Raw genomic sequence first — 21,552 nt, forward strand, 5'->3', positions numbered from 1 at the left:
TTCCTGGCCTTCGGAGGATTTGAATGTCTCTCAGCATCCCCGTGCTCTTGGTTTCTATGCAAGTGAGAAAGGAAATGGAGAGGAATGCAGCTGCCTTCCATCAGTCAGGTCTTTGATTTTCCTGTCGGATTTGAAGACGTAGATATGGAGTGAATTTAGAATTGAGAGATGCTAGGCCCCCATCTAGAAAATGGGGGGAGAAAGGTATGTTTTTAAATAGGCTATCATAAAAGATGCAAACTCAGGATTACTTGGGGGAGAAAAATCATTATTTAAAATTAATGTTATTTTTAGAAAGTGGAGCATCGTTTATGGTAACAGGAATGGAGATTTTATTTTTAAGCCAAGCAAAGCCTCAAATCTCAGAAAATGCAAAATTGCTACTGATAATTTTTGAATGCAAACCTGGAAGGCTTTGCTGAAACTTAGGAGGAAATAAATCAACTCTTTTCTCCTTCTTCAAAACTCTTTGGGCAAAAAAATCTGTAAATATTTAACGGCAAATAATCACATTGCCAAGAACCAGCAAACAAAGCCCTTTTATCCAAGTCCTATAATATGTTGTAAATAATGAAAAACCTTTGTAGATCTAGCTGGAAATTTTTTTTCTTCTTTTTAATCAGTGAAGAAGCTTAGCATCTAGCACTTTAAAAATCCATCAACATAGCTAAGACTCTTTTCCAGTCTCTTACCACCTCACGTCATATTTTTGTCTGTCCTTGACAAATGCAATTTGCCCTGCTGATACCTGTTTAAAATGCTGCGAGCCTTCAGCATGTGCTGCTACATGTTGTGTGCCTGTATGAAGCCTTCCCCTTTTCTGCCTGGCAAGGTATGAACTACCCTGTTATCTGCTTTTAGCTACTGCTGAAAGGTTGCTGTGACCACTGCTTCACCCTGTTATCACCATCCATTAAATATTCAAACAAACACCTCTGTGCTTCCTACCCAGCTGCTGTGGTGGAAGAAGTTCTTATAAATATCTTTATTTTCCTTTTTATTTGATAAGAGAGGTAAGAGGAACCCACTGAACTTAGAGATGTAAATTATATCAGAACTGTTCAATGATTTTATATTCTTAGTTTCCAGCCAGTGGCTCAAGTCTTGAGATTCCCTGCAAGTATGACCATCCTTTGTAGTCACTGCTGTGTTACCCAACATATTGGAATTATCAGCTCTGATTACGGATAAATGGATTTATGTGTTGCTGAAACAACATTTTTATAGGCAAAAGGCAGTATGTTTTCTTGCATTTTTATAGTGGGTCTTTTGCTAGCAGGTTCTCTCAGCTCATAGCTCTATTTTTTTTTTTTTTTTTTTTTTAATAGCATCACATGGCGATAATCAACCAAATGCTGTTTTATTGTGTGGTGTTTTTTTTTTTTTTTCCTGAGAACCACAAGTTGCCCTACTTACCCAATGCAACTCATTGTGTGTAGATAATGTGCCTTTCCAAGGACATCTGCTAATTCCAGATGATAAGCTGAGAGTTTCAGCCAGGTTCTTCCTGTTGAAAGAAGACCTGGTTAAGCTCAGTAGGACTTTAATGTAATCAAATGTTAAGAAATCTGCTCAAATTACAGCTATGACAGATTTTCTGTGTTAGTAGTTACTTCGGTGTTGAGGTGTTAGTGAAATCTCTGTCATTAGAGGGGGTGGTATTCCTTGATACAATAGGTACAGGAATTTGGAAGTTCGGTGATGCAGCAGGAAGTCATTTAGGGGCTGTAGTAGATGTGGCCCAGTACTTAAAGTGCTTGTGTCTGTATGCAGTAAAACTGGTAGTAAAACTTGGCCAGCATGAGTGGTTTGGAATCAGGTCAGAGATGGTGATTCCAGAAAGACTGGTTCTTATGCATAACTTGAGGACTGAAGCCAAGGCTTGCTGAAGTTGATGCACGGGCTTCCTTTGATTTTTAAGGTGCTCTGTGTCTGTAATCCAAATGCACTGTATATAAATAAAGACAAAGATTTATGTAGATTGGACAGATTCAGTGTGACAAGTTTGATTTTTATTTTTATTTTTCCTTGCTTATGAAACACAGCTGTGTGCTTCTCTCTGGAATTGCTGGAAGACAAGTATTTTGGTAGCTATAGGTTAGGAGTCCCAATTAGTGCAAGTGCTGGCTCAGAATCGCAGCGCTTCATGAGATGGTGACAAAGTTGCGGTTGATAGCAATGTAATTTGTTGTTCTCCTGATTGCTCTTCAGGGCTTTCATTCCCTCCACTTTTTTTTTTTTCCTTTTTAAATAAATGTTATCAAGTCATCTTGACCTAATATGTTGGTAAGTTTAACAGTATCAAAAGACTTATGGTGGAACTTGTGGGCTCCAGGAAGATGAGAGATGAGAATCACTGGTTCGTTTCTATACTGGGTGAGGAATACTTAGCAGCACCAGGAGTAATGGGAGTAAAAGCAGAGTGTATGTATGGGCTAGTATTAAACACAATCCTTTTCATACAGAATGTTAGCTTGTTGAAATGCCTCTACTCTTGGCAGAAGACAAGCTTCGTAACCTAAGAGGATGTGATTTGAGTGGAGTTTTCATGCCCCATGTGCTCATTGTGTTCTTGCCACTGATGCAAACATTATCTATAATTACATTTTCAAGAGACTGAAAATTGCAGCCTTTGTGAAACAGAAATGCAGCTGAAGAATGGAATGTATATCCTCTCCACCCTCATTATAAGGCTTATAAAAACCAAACTATAAGGCCCAGTACTGTAGCTTTCAAACACAGGAAACCAGCACAGTTAGTCTGTCTTACAGCACCTTTTTTCATTGAAATTTATGACGTTTTCATGATCAAGCTACTGTTGTTACTTCAGTAGTGTGTGGTTCAAGCTAGTCAAATTTGTAATTGAGATTGATATAAATAAAATAATTAGTCAGCTGATTGTTTACTTATAATATTATTTTCATGGATTTCTGATTTTATTCCCAATTGGTAGTATGGTTTATTATGTAAGCCCTAACATGGGTGTTGAAACTTCCTACCATTCCATGTTGTGGAACAGATATATTTTTCAGAAGAAAAATGGTATGGAAAATGCTATTTTCTCATGCTTTTTTTCCTTTGCAGAAAGGAATTTTAGTGTTGCAGTTTATTACAACTAACTAAAGTAATGTTATCGTTTTGTGCTTCAATAGCTGAAGGAATGGAAACGCAGGGGGAGGAGATAGATGACCTTGATTTCCTAATTATACAGAGCTGGCACTGGAAGCTTGGTCAGAAACTTTTGGGGGCAGATGACCAATCTGAATTGTTGCAATGTGCTTTTCGGAGTAGAAATCCACAGAATCAAAGTGTATCAATTCCTGACATTAGTTATAGTTTATTTTTCACCCACCCCAAGAATGTTGGGCATTTGAATGATCTCTGAAAATGGAACTTACCCCTGTGGAGATCACCACAGACTGTTTGAACAGAAAACAACAACAGTTGTTGGTTCTGTGATTCACTGCATTGAGGAGAGTGGGTAGAGATGTTTAATGATCACATGAATGCTAATAAATAAGTGCAGAATGGTCCTGAATGCCTATGCACCCGTGAGCAATTAATGAGTGCATGTTGGTAGGTCAATGAATTTATTGCCAATAGCACAAACAGTCTGGACTAAAATTAGTGTCTTCTAACTCCTATCCTTTTATTCTGGCTGTTTTTTCTTATCCTGAAGAGATAATTTGGATGCTGCTTTTACATTCATTGCTTTTTGTTATTTGTTTGTGTGTGTGTGTGTATTTTTAAAAAATAACTTAAAAAAATAATGCCAGTCTCATTTTATACATTTTTATGGCCACTTAGGTTTCTGTAGAAGAGGCTCCAGGCCATGTTACAACCAGGGAACACAATAAGGGCAATTAGATCCATGGACTTCATGCAGTCGCTGTCCCCCTTTGATAACTGCCTCCAAATTCTGCTGCCTGATTGCTGCGAGTTGTGCACAAGATCACTGTGGTGATTGAGTGCTGGAGATCCCAGGACAGCTTCTATTCTTAGTGGTCCAGCAAAACTTATTAAGAAAAGTAATTAGAACAAAGCTCAAGTACATTAGCCTCCTTAATGCTCTCGTATTCTCAGAGCTATCTTCAACACTGGCAACAGCTGTTTCTAGTAGTAAAATTGAAGTAACTTACTTTGTTGAAGTTAAACCTCCCCCTTTGGTCTCAGCATCATGAGAAGTATCTTCCTGTGTAACAGTGTCGAGACCCAGACCCATGACGGGATGGTGGTGTGCAAACTAGGGAAAATAGATAATCTACCTTTGATGCAACAGTTCTCTATGGTGGTGCACTAGAAGCAGTCAGAAACACAGAACCTTGCATGGTGTGCTTCTGTGCCACGTCAACTCCTGAAGCTCAAGAACTAGAACGTGGCTAAATAACTATCTGTTTCATTTTCTTCAAGAATCTTTTTTTACTTCTTTTTTTCCTCCCTTATTTGTTAAAGTCTGGCAGGCTAGAAATGTTTTCTCTCTGCTTGTACCACTACCCAGTGTTATATTAGTGCAAGAAATAGTTTCTGCCATCTTCCCAAAGATTTGTTTCTCTATTGGAATCTAAAAGGCAGTCTCAGAACTATTCAGTCTTGTCTGATGAATCAAAATTTTGTTTCTTCAAGAAGTTTTTGAGGGAGATTTCTTTGGTCTTTAAACTACTTCAAAAATGCAAGAGGCTGTTTTCCTGAGACAGGAATATTCAATAGAAATGATGACCTTCAACAGAAAGATGTGCTCTCCTGAAAAGACTGCAGGGAGAGCTTTTCCTGAATTTCCTCATCATACACCTGTGTGCATTCAGCTTGAATCCTCCTTCAAAGGAGCTCTCTCTGCTAATGCTGATATAGGTGGTTAAGGAGTTAGTGTCTTTTGGTTGTAGGATGCTCAGTCAGGTGGGTATGGAGAGTTCAAACCAGGCAGGAAGATGGATTTCTGGGTTTCACTGGCCCAAACTACTCACATTCACTTACTGAGTAAACAGAGTCTGTTCTATAGCAGGAACTAAAACTATTTTTCTTTCCTTTTGCCAATTAACTAACAATTTTTAGATCTTCTGCTACACTGAGATTTTTTGTCTTTGTTCTCCAGTTGCCTTAGAGAGGTCTTTTGACTGTACTGTTGCTCAAGGTCAGACAGTCGTGTCTGATGTCAGTCCTGGCAACGTGCATTCTGTCCAGTGAATTTAATTGAATAACATGCATTTGTTCTTTTTAAAACAAATCCCCTCATTCAGGGAAAGCTGATGAATTGCGAGAGTTGTATGGCAGCTCATATGTCTGTGAGCACCTGGAGGACAGGTCAGAAGACCCATCATTCTGGTGTTTGATTTCCTTTCTCAGACACCTTTAGATCTACAAGAGGGGTGAAAGATTTTTTTCAATAAGTTGGATTGTTCCTGTGTTGCATTAAATGTGGCTCATTACAGATCTTTGTGTCTTAGGTTTCCAGTGGCACTGAAAATACCACCTTTGTTAATTCTAGATTTTCATCATCACTTTCTGAAAGATGGAGAGGAATTGTCCCACTACTTCCAAAGCAGGCTGACGTTCAGCTGGTACTGCAGACATGAAGATTCATGTTAGTTTCACAGTCAACTTTTTAATAAAATACATTGTTTAAATATTACAGAAGTCAGAAAAGATTCTGCTGCTACCTGCCTTAATGTGGCTGCTTCCCCATGCTGAGAAACTGAGCTCCAATCCTCAGGCTATTTTATTCTGTAATGCTAATAGCACTAATACAGTATCATTGTATTTGAAGCTTCAAAGATACTATACAAGCATTTTCTTATGATTCCCTGATCTTTGCATTTATACCCAGCTGTTTGTTATTCAGTTCAGCCATCAGCATCTAAGTCTCAATGGACCATGTAATATGCAGCTGTAGCCAGATGTAATGCTTCCTATTCCTAAATGTTTCTGTGAGAAGCTAAGAGTGGCAGGCTAAAGACTACTGATAACAGTGTTGCTTGCATTAATTTAAACTCTAGAGCTACACTGATTCTGTTTGGCAAATTTATTCCATGGCCAACAAGCAGAGCAGTATTTCCAATCTCCATCGTTGCTAGCAGTGTTGACATTAAATACATTGAGTATGTCTGCGCTGATACAGAATGTACTTATAGTGCTAATTCAAATAGGAGAAGGATGTCCAATCTGCATAAACAAATATATTTTCAGATACAGTTCTATTTAAAAGAGATAAAGACAGAAAGGAGCCTGTTCTAAACAATGATTCCCAATAATTTACAACAGCTCAACAAATCTTCACGCTCTTTAATTTCTCGTTTTCTATGGATAGCTGGGAAACCTCTACAATGGCTTGCTCAAGCTGTATCACAGCTTGCTCCACTCAGCCTTTTTGCCTTGGGTGCTGGTGCAGTAAGGAAGTGGTGTTCAACTTTCCTGCTGTGGCTCACTTCGAAGCGTTTGATAGGCTGTTTTAGTGGGTGACGGGGCTTGCACACAGGTTTTGGTGCAGTCCTTGACGTTAGTGGATGAGGAACTGTGAAATGCCTGTGTTTTGTTTACTGCATACGCTTCAGGACACTGGGTAATCCTCCTAGCCCAGCCAGGCTGCTCGGATTGAAGAGCAGCGTCTTGCTTTGGGCTCAGTGCGTGCCCAGGATGCTGCAGAGCTGCAGGTTTCTGATTCCATACATGTTCATGTTTGGATTCCAAAGCATTGCACAAAGGATTTGATGCGATTGTAATGAATTACACAGGCAAAGTGCTTGTTTGAAATCAACTCCATTAACTTGGAGTACAAACCATTGCAAAGTCAACAGTTTTTCTGAGTGGCTACCGCCAACTATCTCTTTTGAAAGCACTAATGGGCTGTTTAATTAGGTGATGAAAATTGTTTACAGTCGGCGATCTCAAGTTTTGTCACTTTAATAATGCTAAGATTCAGTCTCTTCTTTGATTCTTGGCTACTCTCTCCTCATTTCATAACCTGCTTACGTCTACTTTAATTCATTTGCGTGTATTAAAATTGAACCTCTCTCATGCAACAGTGGTGTTTACTTAACTGCACTGTGTCATTAGTATAGGTGGAGAATACACAGTGATGGTTGTTAAACAAGTACAGTGTTGCCAGAGAATATTTATATTTGTGGAAGATGAATAGTCAGCTCAAAAGGAACCAAGTACTTGAGACTTAAAGAAAATCTTGCCAATAGCATCTGATTTTCAACGGTTCCTGTGCATCTCTTGATCTTGGGTTGTGCTAGCTTCTGTTTAGTTGCTGGGTTGATAATATGTCACTGAGAATCTGAGAAGGGACAACATACAGGTGCATTCTTATATGCTTGGTTTTAGTTTTGGTAGCTGCTGTACGGTTATAGCCAAGAGCAGAATTTTTCTTTTAATTTTCTGAATTTTATCCTTAGAGAGGACAACTGATAAAATAAGAGAGGCTGAACTCGCTGTTCATTTTTTGAGTGTTGTCATCCAAATGTTCTCTGTGTGTTTCTTTTCCTTTACACCCAATATACTAACCAAAAGACCTATGAGTTTCCATCCCAATAAATGTGCAAAAGAGACAGACCAAAAAAAAAAAAAACAAAAAAAAACCAACCAAGCAAAACAAAACAAAAAAACACAAAGACTTTCACAGAATCATGGATTGACCAGGGTTGGAAGGGACCTCAAGGATCTTGTATCTACAACCTCCCTGCCACAGGCAGGGCCACCAACCTCCACATTTAATAGTAGATCAGGCTGCCCAGGGCCCCATCCAAACTGGCCTTGAACACCTCCAGGGACGGGGCATCCACAACCTCTCTCTGTAAAGAACTTCCACCTGGTATCCAGCCTAAATCTTCCCTTCCTCAACTTAAAACCATTTCCCCTTGTCCTACAGTTATCTACCCATTCAAAGAGTTGATTTCCCTCTTGTTCATTAGGCTCCCCTTAGGTACTGAAAGACTGCAATGAGGTCACCCCACAGCCTTCATTTTTCCTCAGCCTGTCTTCATAGGGAAGGTGCTCCAGCCCCCTGATCATCTTTGTGGGTCTCTTCTGGACCCTCTCCAGCAGCTCTCTGTCTTTCTTGTACTTTGCCTAAAACCTACATTGGGAAGTGAAAAGTGAACTGGAAGTACACCAGGAAATGCCTGGTTTCCTTTCTTCTGGTCCTGTACCATCTCAAATGAACTCAGATTTTGGTTTGGCTTTTCAGTAGCATTTGCTTGGCGGCATGCATTTTTCAGGTGCTCTCTGCCAAACACAGTTGGATTTTTTTCTCCATCTTGATCTTTGAATTTAGAAGAGGTTGTAGCCTTTTAGGTTAGGTTTGGGTGCTTCCAAGAAGGAAGCACAATGTTTTTTGGGAACATGATGCTTGGTTTATTCAGAAATCAGTATTGATGCTAGGTTGGTGCAGGGGTATGAATTCCTACAGCAGTTCTGAACCTCTCATGTGTGACCACAATTAGGTAAAGGTTGTGCTTCAAGAGACCCAGTTCCACATACAAAATGTGCACAAAATGTGCTTTTAAGGCCCAATTACTTTGAGCAAGTCCTGATTCCCTAGTATGCAGCTTTGCAAGTAGAAGTCCTGTGCCCTAAAAGTCTATAGAAAGGGCAAAACTTCAGCCATGATTTTAAAGCAGATGTTATTGTGGCAGTTGTTTAGGAGTGACCACCTAAGTATGCAAGAACAGGAACAGTAAGAAGGCTGTATGCAATGGAGCAGGCACCTTCAAGCATGACATTACTCTTTTAGGGTGTTTTCCACTACCATTGTGTGTATTTAGCTTTCTGAAATGGAGGTAAATAGTCAAGCTGGGAATAGTTTTACTCTGGTGTCTCTGACATTTCTGGATGTCTGGAAAGCATTGTGATGCTGGTGTAATTTAACAGGTGGTTTACTGTATAAATAAAATAGGTAAGGAAGAAAGTGTTTATGTTCAAGGATTAGGATTGCATAAATGATTCAAAGGAAATGTGCATTCTTCCATTTTCAGGCTGCTGTATTCTGGGGAAGTTCTCTAAATATGCATAGAAAATGCAAGAAAAATGTTTTTTAAAATTTCTAACTGCATTTGCAATTTTCTCCCTAGGGAGCAAACAGATGAACTAAAATAAATAAGGTTTATTTTACAGCTGTAGTGATAAAGAAGCTTGACTTGAATAATAGCAGAAAGTAACGAATGCTGAAGTTTGCAAGAATCTGTCGCATATCTTTATTATATAATCAAACCAAACAGTTGGGAATATGTTCAAATGGTAATGTCACACCCTATTGAAATGCTATAGTTCAGCATAAGCACAGTTTTAAGAGTACATTCAAACTCATTATAATAAGGGGTGTTCTTAAGAACCTTTTCCCCCTTCCCTAGAGTCTTACTTGCACACCCAGAAAATTTTCTCGTTTTCTTAAAATGTTGTTTACCAAAAAGAAATGAAAATACTTACTTTGTGAAGTTTCTTTTTTTGTCAAAGTAGTCTTAGTTTTGCTGTTTTCAAAACTAGCAAACAAAGGATGAAAAGGAGACTTTGTATTTCTCTATTCCCAAAGCAGCCTTTAAATTGAAACATAATTTTATAAACACTACATCTGAGTACTATTTTGCTTTACAGGATCTTTTACCTCTGGGACACTGGCTTGGATCACTTTTTTTTTTTCCTTCCAACAGCTGTTCAGTGCATGAAATAGGCTAGTGGATGTGGTCCAGTTTATAGTGGGAAAGTGTCCATGTCAAAACCACCGTCTCAGTTGGCACTGAGTACCATCCTTGTGTCAGCAAAACGGCCAGAAATTGAATGAGCATGAATAATGAACCCTTTGCAATTGTCCAGGTCAGGTTGACAGCAATTTTGCCTCTGTGTATTGATAAACTTGGCAAAGGCTCTGCGTTTCCAGGAGAACAGAAACCCTTCTTGATGATTAATTCCTTAAAACAAAATGCACCAAGTTTAAAGCTGCATTGGTTCTAGTGCTGATGAATACCATGATGCAGTTTTAGAAACATGCTAATAAAGAGAAGATCTACTTCTTACCCTGAACAGTTTTCATTTTAAAACCACAGCTAGCAAAAGAAGGCAGCTTTTTGTTGCAGCAAGGCAGGATATGGGATTTGAATAGTACAGATTGTCACATGACCTAAATTTTCAATTTTGGGTATCTAAAGTTAGACACTAAAAATCAGGCCAATTATTTTAGTCTTCTTACCCATTTTTTGCAAGCACAGAAATGTATTGTAAAGCCTCGTACTCATTTTCTATGGAAGTAATGATAATTTAGTTTTAACTTTGTGCTTTTTCTCTGAGGAGCTCTGAATATTTTTGTGAAGTGTGTCAGTGTCTTGGTAAAGGAAGAAAAATTGATTTTGAGACAAAGGGAGGTTGAATCTCTGTTCCCATCTTAATGCATAACTGTCCTTTCAATCCAGCATGGAGTCTTTGGTGATATTTGCAAGGAGGATTATTTTTCTTGGCTTCATGGAGAGTGAACAGCTCATTTTGAGATGTGCTGTTGAAACCAAATGTTGATGCCTTATATAAAAGGCATGAGCAGTTTTTTCTTTGGTGTACGTAGTGAGAGCATAGAGTGTTCTCAGTACCTTCTTTTGAGGGATTAATGAAGTGTAAGAGGATTCTTTCATGGTTGCAACCTGGAGGACTTTCCTCCTTTCAGGTCCTGCTTTTTTTTCTTTTTCCCCTCCTTTAATTGAATTATTGAATCAAGCTCTGAAGTCCCCAGGTGGGGCTGCTTGATCTTGATCTTGTCAAGTATTTGTTCACTTAGAACTAAAACTTTTCCCACTGAAGGGCCAGGTGACAGATCCTTCCATTGCACAAAAACAAGGTGATATTTTCCCCTCAGATTTGTCTTCATGTAGTCTGTCTTAATTCAAGTCAAGTTAGGTGAAGAATGCTTTGTTAATTAGCTAGTCCCATGTGACCCATTTGTCCAGGCTGAGTCCTAGAGCTGCTTTCAGTAACTTCATCCAAGCCAACCAGCCGAAGGCAGTAGGCTAAGAGAAAGCAAAAGAGGCATCCCAAGCATAAGCCTATCTCAGAAGCTCTTCATCAAAAGCTGAAAGTGAAGACAGAGATTTAAATGTGTGTGGTTTGGGAAACTTCCAGTGAAAATCTTTTTATTTGCAAAATGTCAAATCTTTGTTATTTTGGTTAATTTAATAGAAGGATGTCAGGTTTCTATGAACAAATAGGCTTTTGTTGAGCAGTAGAAGAGATGAATTAACAAGCTACCAGCTGGGCTGCCATTTACTAAACCGGGTTCTCCACCAGCCAACTTGGTTAGTGGTTTCCTATGTGGTGTTGAAAAACCAGAACCCTTCCATCTCTCCTGAAACTGAACTCGGGACTTGCAAGGACAGCACACAGTCAATCAGATCACATTAGATGTTTGCTGGCCTGTAGAGCTCACAGTAATTCTTTTGTGTGTAATTCTTATCCCATGTAGTTCCCATTCACCCTCACTCCAGAACATTAACTGTCTTAGTATGATGTGCTGTTCTGTTCATATCTTGACTAACTTAAATACTGCTCCATTAAAAGCAGGCTGTAGATCCAGTTCTGCTCTTCTGTTGTGGTTAGTAGTTATCTTACTATTTATTTACATGCTATACAGTTCAGAGGCTGCTTTGCAGTGCTCAAACATAGCCACAGATGATGGTCTATAGACCAGCTGCTTACAGTCAAGAGTTCGTCTCTGTCTTGAATTCCTGTTATTGAATGAATTTGCTTCTCATTTCAGACTGTAGACTGTGCAAGATCTTTAGAGAAAAGACCTTTTCCTTGTACTGTGTTATTACAAAACCTAATTCTGGAGACCCTGATCCATGAAAGTTCTGAACAGCTTCTACAGTGCAAATAATCATTTGGGAAATACTGATTTAACTCCTACAAAAACAAATGTATTTGCTGGTTGTTGAAAAGCAGAAGGGGGGAGAAAGTGTGCATAAAGAAAATGGATGTGGTAGGCTGCTGGAAAATGGACCAGTCTATTAGGAATTAGAGCTAACAGGTCTCTAAGTTTCTTTCATCAAAATTACTGCAGTCAAAAAGAAAGGAAAGAAGAAAAGAAAAACCCTAAAAAAAACCACTTCACATTTGTGCTTAATTTCACCTCTGTTTATTCTCCCCTCCTGTTCCCTGAAGAATGTAGATGAGGTTTAAGTTAGTCTTAATAGTAATAGGTTTGGAATCTAGCACACTTTCACAAAATTAACTTTGCTTCTGTTGATCTGGGAATTAAAATGCTTCATTAATTTAGCAAGTCCTGGTTTGACAGCCAAATAATGCATTTTGTGACTTGTACTCTTAAGTCTAAAATTCTTATCTGCAGTTCTCCCTGGATGTCTGTGAAAATCAGGGCAGCGGAAGAGCTGCACGGCCTGGAAATCAGGAAAGCGTAAGGAGATAGGTACAAGTAGCACAGTACAGTTCAGTGTGTGTTACTGTGCTGTGTCCAAGCATTTCTTCATAACTGTGTGAGTTGCAAACTATCAAGATTCCTTGTTTCTCCCTGCCTTTCCAATGTATATTTGTTATTTTCCTTTCTTGTTTTTTTGTTTTTTCCCTCCCTTGCCAATACATAAGCAAGGATGTTTTGGGTGAAGGGAAAAAGGCTTTGAGGCATGACGGATTGCTGTGATGTACACTGGCAAAGGGGGAAGGGAATGAAAAAGCAAAGGAACGAAAAAAATAAAGGACCATACTTCTCATCTCCTTCATATTGAACATGATGTGGTACTGACTGCTGGGAAGGCAAGGAGATACCTCTCATAATTGTATACCTGAGAAGTTGGTGACCATTCAGAGTGTTCTCATGTTGGTAGTTGCAGCCTCACTGCATGGTGTTCTTATCCTAAAGGCACTTCACACTAAAAACTTCCAGGAGCTATAAAAACCATGCTACAATCCAGGCTTGCAGACTGTGCTGTTCTGTCATACATACCTGCAGAGGACTACTGTGGTGCTTTGGAGTCTTTCCTTGTAGAGAAAAAAATCTCTATCTTCACATCTCTCGTAAATATATATGGTGCTCCAAATCACTTCTGTTTGTATTGTAAATTCTCTTGAATTACTCTGGTTCTGTGTTGTATGACCTCACTCAAATTGCCTGGGCACAGCCCAGGCAAAAGGCTACTAAACACAACTACAAAAAGACCCCCAGGTCCTCAGGGCTCCATAAAACTAATCATAAAGAACTGAAATATAAAACAAGGAGAAATAGTTTTGTTTTATTGGTGTCTAACAATCTCCTCTTCCCTTTTGTGTCACCTTAAAATTGAGCGGTCCAGCAGCTTTACAATGAAATGATGTAGAAGTAGGTACTGGTTTTGCAGCATGTAGAATCTGTGAGTTCCAGACTACGAGAAAAGGTTCAGGCAGTTCGAATTCATCCCCTTGGATGAATATCCTTCAGTGTATTGTTAGCATGCCAAGTGTATTGCAGTATGCCAAAACCCAGTGCAGCAGATTCAGTTTAATTTGCACTTTGTTTTTCTGCAAACTCTCCTATTTGTAAATTCTTCCCCACCCCTACTAAAATGTCACGCGAAGCTGATACACTGCAAAATTCTGTTTGTGTGCCCTGCTGAGGAAGAGGGATTTTTACCCACGCTAAATGAGTGAAATTTTTCAGATTTCTTTTCTCTGTTCTAATTATCACAAGATGAATTTGTAGGCTCTGTAGCTGAAGCAAGCTGTGTTTTGTTTTTGAAGGGACAGTGAGTGTTACGCAAGGTATGCTTTCATGACACAGCAGCATCAAATGTGTTTTGCCATGCATTGCTTTTTATATATATTTTTAGCTATAGCTTTTCTTTAATATGTTTCTGTTAGCAAAATTCAACATCACCGCCTGTTTTGGAAGGGGTGGGAGTAGAGTTAATTTTGCTCTCCTGTTGTCTAGGAAACAGTGGTAGTACTTACTTCCCCTTTGTAAATAGATAGTGAATTCCACATTCAGGGAGCAATGAATAAGATAAAAAGCCGCAGATTAGAAACTTGAATTAGACACCATTTGAGAGAGCACAGATAAGTTGGTGCTCAGTGGAAACTTTCAGGTTGTACTGAAGTAGGAGTGGGGCTAAGATTGGTTTTTAAAGAAGGAGCTCAGGGTTTTAATGCTCTGGAAATTAGGCATTAATTCAGCGAAGCATTTAATGTATGCTCGTTTTCATGATAAAAGTGCCTCCACAACTAAGGGTGTTGTCCAGTTTGTACATTAAGTACTTTGTCTCTCATTACTCAGGGAATTCAGCTCTGTGCATTTAGTGTGCAAAAAGAGGGGAGGGAGAGAAACCAGCAACTGCAGTTTGGGTGCCTGCACTGCAAACAAGCCATCTATCTAACGCAGGGCTATAAATACTGATACTGGAGACAGAGTTAATGACTGGGAACAATGGATCAGGATTTTAAGAAGTGTTGACAGCTGATGTGATGGGCAGTAAATGACAAGTGCATTTTGGTGCAAAACTGAAATGCTTGGAATTATACATGGAATAAGGAACTTGGAATAAGGAACTAAAGCACAGAGCGAGAGCTGTATGCAATGCTGCACGTTTGACTGGAAATGTAGGTTATGTACTTGGTACTAATTCATGTCCCAGTGAGCAGAAAAAAATCTCTTCAATTCAGACGGGGCTTGGGCTGTAGATTTTTCTGACTAAAAAGCTCTGGATAATTCTTTTCTTATGTATTATTAATAGTTCTATTACATTAAATCTTAGGTGCTCAGAATGATCCTCTGGAGGTGTTCCTCCCTCCCCCTCTCTGCATTGTTCCCAGCTGAAGTCTGTGCTCCCGGGTAGGTGAGTCTGGGCTTTGAGAACAGGCAGGCAAAGGCCAATGAGAAACACAATCCACGGGACTAATTTCTGGTGAGCCTCTCAGCAGGTGTGTTTTCAGGAGGGATTTTAGCATAGTCAAGGAGGTGCTGCCCTCCAAAAGGAACAGTTTGAAAAATTGCAGAGTCCTGGGAAATAAATGGTACAAGAAACGAGTGAGAAGAGAGGGAGTGATAAAAAAAGGAACATTTTGGAAGTGATTAAGCATGAGGAAAGTGTTACGGAGTGAAGAATGGATGTTCTGAATGTTTTTTGAGGGTGCAAAAAAGGGTGCTGTCAGAAGCTAATGTAGATGAGAAAATAAATCTCCTGTCGGGGTTTGCCATTGCTGTGTTGTGATTAAAAAGGAACTCCTCTGAAACCCAAGACAAAAAAAAAGAAAGTAGTGGAAGACCTTCTTGGCTGTTCTTTTGTTCTGCTGTTCACAAGCAGGCCCTTGTGAAAGTGGCCAGTACTGTACAAATACACATGCCATGCTTCTGACTAGCAAATTCCAGCTTCTCATGGGAGACGTTTTGGAAAAATAAGTGCAAAATAAAGAAAATAAAAAAAAGGAGAATGCTCAAGAGGGTTTGTGATGGGTTTGCAGAATGGAAGTAGGATGCAGGCTCCCAGGTTGGAAGAAGTTTGTGAAATGGCAGTCAATTAAAATGATAAGTGATAGGGGACTGACAGCCTGCATGTTTTCAAATGATCGAGCTATTGCTTGGAGTGCAGTGGTGAGCTGCAGCATTTATTTGGATGTCCTCCTATAGTAGTTGTTATCCACCTCTTCCCTATCTGTAGAGCAGGGAGAGCCCTAATGACTGCAAATGTAATGATGCCTTCAGGGATGCTTAAGGAGGAACATGGCTCCTATAGCAAGGTGCAGCCTGCTTTCCTTCATCTCCTCTGTTTCGGTGGTGTGCAGAGCAGCTGACGACATGCCTCAGAGGGGCTGTCAGCCTCCCCAGCGCACACATTCCCCTGAACTTTCCAGAGCTGATAGACAAATAGCAGTTGCTTCTGGGCACAGGGAGGGAGCTCCACCACCTGGGGTTGGGCCAGCAGCCATTTGGCCTCCACTGTAGAAAAAAACAGAAATGTGTGTAACCCTTCAGCACCAGGTGGGCATTTCCCTGCAGGATCATGGAGCAGGTCCTCTGCAGGAGGCATCCATGCCCATGACAAGCTTTCCCAATGCTGTTCTTGCATTGTTTCACTCTGATGTCAACTTTCTTGGGCTGCTGCAACCTCATGTTACTACCCCAGCCATTTTTCAGGGGAAAGCTCCTGGTACACCCTGCACACACAAGTCCATCAGTGCAGCTTTCATTGGTGCTCTCAGATTGGACAGCACTGAACTCCTCTCCTGGGCAGAGCTGGGAAAGGCAAAGAGACAGGAAGGAGCTGGAGCTTGAGGAAAGTCACCCTGCAGCATCTGTGTTTCTGCCTCTCCCTTAGAGAAGCTTGCAGGGAAAAGACAAGCTTGATGGATGGTTGTATTTGCAAGAGGATGGAATGTGAAACAGGTCGTACCTGGCACTTAATAGGCACTGTTTTTGAAGTAAGGCTTCCGCATGGATGTACTTGCAGACTTTCTTCCTTTCTGCAACAGGTCATGCTAACAAAACAGGTAGGGTGGCAGAGACTGCAGAATGAGCTGCCCGCGTGCAAGGTGAATGCCGGTATTGCCATCCTTCTGCTGTTGCAGTTGAAATTGTGTTGTTCATTAGCAGAAGTGCCTTTCCCAGCCAAAATGCCAGTTCCTACAGTGGTATCAGCATTCACCCTGTGTAGTTTTCAGTTACACTACAGCAGTGGGTTTCAATCTATGAGTCCCTAAATATCGGGTTTTTTGAGAGAGAATTAAATCAGACGTTATCTGCCTTGACTCAAGCATCCTCAGAAATCTGAGGTTGCACCCTTGCATATTTGTTTCCTGTGGAGGGTAAGGGGGCACCAGGGGAGTTATGGGGACTATCCAACTCTTTGAGATGCAGATGTGAGATCAAACAAATGGCCCTGAGGTGTCTGCTTCTGTTCATTTATTATAGAGACCTGTTATGGTGAGACTTATATAGTCTGTGACACTGGGACTTCAGACATCTGAGACAGGACAAGGTGGTGTGTGGAGATTTCTAATGCCATGAGAAGGCACCAGAAAAGAGAGGCAGTTTTAAAGTGTGCTGCTTTAATGAAAGGTTTCAAGGCAAACTCAAATTGAAGTCTCTGCATAAGGTGATCCATGAAGATGCTGGCTTTCAAAAGCTTAGAAGGAGATGAATGATTGTCTGCATACAAAAAGGGCAATGTATAAAAGTATCTTTAAAAAAAAAAAAAAAATTAAAAAAATCAAAAATCACAGTAAAAAAAAGAAAAAGAAAAAGAAGATGAGCAGGGAAGGAACAGAGGGACTTCAGGATTTTCTTTGTTCTGTTTTGTTTTCATTCCAGTGGTCAAAGCTTCGTTCAGGACATCCCCATCCCCAGCCTTTAAGATGCCATCCCGTACAGTGGCTTATCTCACAGGGCTGAACTGTTTGTTGTGAGCATGCTAATTTCTGATGATAGTTCTGAAAGTGTGTTTTCTTTCCATGTTGATAGAGACTCTATTAGCCAATAAAAATAATTAAATGTATATTGTCTAGATGTGAACGGTGATTATGCCCTCTAGCTAGGAAAGAATGCTTTCTGATGAATAGAAACCTATATCCTCTATTAAAATAAGTAAATTCCTTTAATTTCTGAAAAAGTGGACTTATGAGGAATGGTATCTACCAAGCCCCCCAAAACTGGGCATCAAAGCCTTTTCCCAGAGTAATTTATAATATGCTTCTCTGTATTTTGCCAACTCTAACAAACTCTCCTTTCCTTTATGACTATCATGACTGTAATTGGAAAGCTAAGTGACTTATAAATTATTAAGAAGTGGTGAATATACCTAATCTAAAGGAATATGGGCTCTTTCAACTTGTGCACCTGCTGTCTGGGTGGGCACAGTGCTGGATCATGACTTGCTCATGATTTGCTCACGATTCCCTATCAAAACTGGAAAAATCTGTCTGCCTTTTAGGGCAGCTCATTTTAAGTTAGTGTTGATGAGAGGTCATCACCCCAACTGCCAATTGCATTTGATTTATTCAAAAATTGGTAAAAGCAAAGGTAAGGATTTTGTAGCAGTGCTTAGCACTGACCTCTAAATCTGAGCGTGCTGAATGCTGGCTCATTTTCTTCCTGCAAAGGGATAAATCTGCACAGGGATGCAAAATTTGTTCTGAAATCATGGTAGGTTTTAGTTATATTAAACTTTTGAGTTGTCTTGCATCCCTCCCCAACACCCTTTCAGCCTGGAAAAATGACATAATTCCGGGAAACAATCTGCCAATAGCCTCTTTCCTTCTAGCTGGGACTTCTGGGCAGCAGGGCGCCAGGGATGGAATGCTGCTGGGTGCATTCGTACCATGGCAGTTTGGTATCCTGAAATGCAGGACAGGATATTGATTTCCAAAATGGTACAGTTGCTCATGAATTTCATAGAATCATGGAAAGGCCTGGATTGAAAAGGACCACAATGATCATCCAATTCCAATCCCCTGCTATGTGTAGGGTCGCCAACCAGCAGTCCGGGCTGCCCAGAGCCACATCCAGCCTGACCTTGGATGCCTCCAGAGATGGGGCATCCATAACCTCCTTGGGCAACCTGTTCCAGTGTGTCACCACTCTCTGTGTGGAGAAACTTCCTTCTAATATCTAACCTAAACCTCACCTATCTTAGTTTAAAACTATTTCCCCTTGTCCTATTGCTATCTGCCCTCGTAAACAGTTGTTCTCCCTCCTGTTTATATGCTCCTTTCAAATACTGGAAGAAATTGTGGCATTGCCTCAGAAAGGCTTCACGTGTGGATAGCAATTACAGGAACATCAGTTTCAAAGTGTGGATGAAAAGAATTTCATGATCATCCATTCACACATAGTCCTTGCCAATGTTCATATAAGAGTTTCTGTGGTGTTCTCACTTCCCTGGCACAGATAGCACCTGAAGCATTAGGGAAATTGAGGAGGAGCTGCTCTCTGTCCTGCTTTGGTTGTGTGTCGTTGTTGCTAGACAAACACAAAATCTTGGACTGGGATACTGGCAGAATAAAAGCAATTTGTATTTGATCACATTTAAAGGAGAGAGAAGGAGGGACCTTGTAAAAACCCTGTTCATCCACTAGAGAGCATATAGGCAGTGCTTCTCCTTAGAGAAAATAAAAATGTCAAGCTCTTACACAAAATAATACAACACAATTAAAATGTTTATTGTAGTTCTACCGTTTGCTGTCATGTAAATGAACAGAATATGTAAGATCTGGAAGAAGGTTTTGCAAATAATATAATGTTCATGTTCCAAAGCCTCTTATCTCCTTGTGAGTGTTTAATATCTTCTTGTTCTTAAGCGCTTTCCTATTCTTCCCATGGAAATAGTAAATCATTGACAAAGTTCATGAGAAATCCAGGAGTGGACTTGAGAAGGTGCAGAACAGATCTTTGCAAGGGCGGTTCATGGCTTTTAGAGGATTGGTGTTTTGATTTGAGCTGGTGTGGTTGGAAAGAAGCTCCTGAAAACAACCTGGTGTGAGTGCTTACTGCAGATGATCAGTGCAAGAAGCTGATGCTGAGAAGGTGATGTCCTTTGAAGTCTAATGATATTAACGTTGATTTGTAAATATTTCATTAGCTGTTACTCTTCTGTAGTGATTTTAGCGCCTGAGTTATGCAGCACAGTTTTTCTCCCTGATCTGATTTCAGTTTTTATCCTCTAAACTGCTTTGTTTGTATGTAATACATATATGTAACTTTAAATACAGACCTTAGGGTTTTGCATGCATTAAATGCATGGTGGTAGACCCTACTAATTAATTAAACTTCTTTCCCCCCCCCCCCCGGGGTATCAAATTTACTTTTTCCTGAAGCAATAGTACTGTTTGTTAATCCAGTGCATGTTGTAGGCAGTTTCTTCCAGTGGAATAACCTGCTGACTTTCTCTGTTGCCCTACTTAACTTTATTCCAGTTACAGATCACTTCGCTTACTCTTGTAACCTGTCGTGAGAGCCGTGAGAGCTAGGCATGAAAAATAGCATATACCAAGCAGGTAAATCTTGTGGCACATGCATTTTCCTCTGTTTGTGTCTTATTTTTTGAGTGGTAAAATCTTCCATAGCAGGTTTGGTACGTTCTTATAGATCAGCATGGTTTAGGTGCAACACAGGAGTAGGTTCAGTCCATGGCCTTTCCTGTTTATATGGTAATTTTTTATTTATTTATTTTTTTTTTCCCATGGACCACAAATCAGAGCAAATACTTTGGGTGGTATTTAGACTGTGACTGGATTTCTACTGAAAATAATGAATGGTCTGGTCAGAACTTTATTGATGTGGTTTGCCCTCAGCATCAAGCAAAACTTTGCCTTTTGCAAGTGATCAATTGATCCACTTACATTGTAACCTGGAGTTAGGAGCAGAATTGTTTGTTAATATCTCTCACTGCAATAAAATGACTGCTAAAGTCCATTACTTTTCTGGGGAAAAAAATGGGATGTATTTAATTTTAGCTGTTTCAGTAGTGTACTGGTGCATATATAAATCCCGATGAATTAAATCAAACAATTAGGATTGGAAATGAATAACACAAGGCATGTGCTCATTTCAGAGTTTTGCATTTTGTTTCTGATTGATTTTTCTAATATTTGCTAAGTGCATATATGCCAGTAAAAGCTCTATATCTGCTGTATTCTTAAAATGTCATCGTGTTGACTTTGTGGGATATAGCTCTGTTATTTGACAACATGTTCTGATTAAATTTCACTTCTCAGAAGAACTGCACCGTTAAAACAGCTGATGTAGAATTTAAGTATGTCTGTTCACTTTTCAAGTTTATTTGTTGTTTTTCTCTGTTGTTGTTTGTTTTAAATTATACGTGATTCCTAGCACTGCACAGTCAGTTTACATTTCAGACAAGGATATTTTTCCCCTTTGAATGACAGCAAGCATTTTGTCTGTGTATATACAAGTGAAAATGTGAAGATATTTGCCTTATAGTTGTTTTGTTGTTGTTGTTGTTGCTTTAATTGATATTTGGATGATATAAAGCAAGTGTACAACAATAAAGTAGACCAGCTTTCCCAGCTGGATGTCATATTTTACAAAGTGTGTAACCAGAGAAACTGTGAATTATGTAAACTGCTAAATAGGATTCTGGGTGTAACATATTACCAGGCTGACTGGAAGATAGCGCAGATCACTTGCGCTTTCTGAAACAGCGTTACTCTGGCTGTTTCTCAGAAGTGCTAAACTTTGCTACTGAGGGGAAAAAGAATGCAGTGAGTGTCATACTTCTGCTTTCCTATGTGAAGAAGTGGGAAGTTCAGGAAGGCTGAAAGCAAGTGATATGGAGTACAACTGAGCAGCTGGTTGCCGTGTGTCTGTTCTGCTGCCTGCAGGTAGAGACGGGGTGAGCGGCCTGGGGCTGCTGGCAGGCTCAGGTGCTGTTGTCCCAAGCTGGTGAAATAAACACTTGGTGAGTCACTTTGGGGTGGTGGTTTTGCTTTATGTGCTTGTGATATCACCAAAGAATACAATTTCACTGAAACAGGCATTTTAAATGCTATCCTTGATATGACATTTTTTGCTTTTTATGCTACGTCTGTGTCTCCTGCTGTGCTGGCGGTGCTGCTGGATCATGTGCAGCACGTTGTTGTTTA

The 21,552-nt window shown here is 39.9% G+C and overlaps 1 protein-coding gene across 14 annotated transcripts in view; it reads left to right on the top strand.

The window, feature by feature from the left end:
• Nucleotides 1-21,552, top strand: part of CELF2 (CUGBP Elav-like family member 2) — a 367,962-nt gene that overhangs the window by 141,609 nt on the left and 204,801 nt on the right. For 2 of the 14 annotated variants that reach the window (XM_042872819.1, XM_042872824.1), the window contains exon 1: nt 21,100-21,368. The exons of 10 other annotated variants lie outside the window; for them this stretch is intronic. Coding sequence is in view for 1 of the 4 variants with exons in the window: in XM_042872817.1 (XP_042728751.1) it covers nt 14,830-14,861 (32 nt within the window). In the remaining 3 variants the exon portion in view is untranslated. 2 more of the 14 variants (XM_042872825.1, XM_042872817.1) reach the window with 2 other exon arrangements.

The sequence above is a fragment of the Lagopus leucura genome, unplaced genomic scaffold (genome assembly GCF_019238085.1).
Source record: "Lagopus leucura isolate 7727_CA_CO unplaced genomic scaffold, USGS_WTPT01 Super-Scaffold_100008, whole genome shotgun sequence".
Taxonomy (NCBI): Eukaryota; Metazoa; Chordata; class Aves; order Galliformes; family Phasianidae; genus Lagopus; species Lagopus leucura.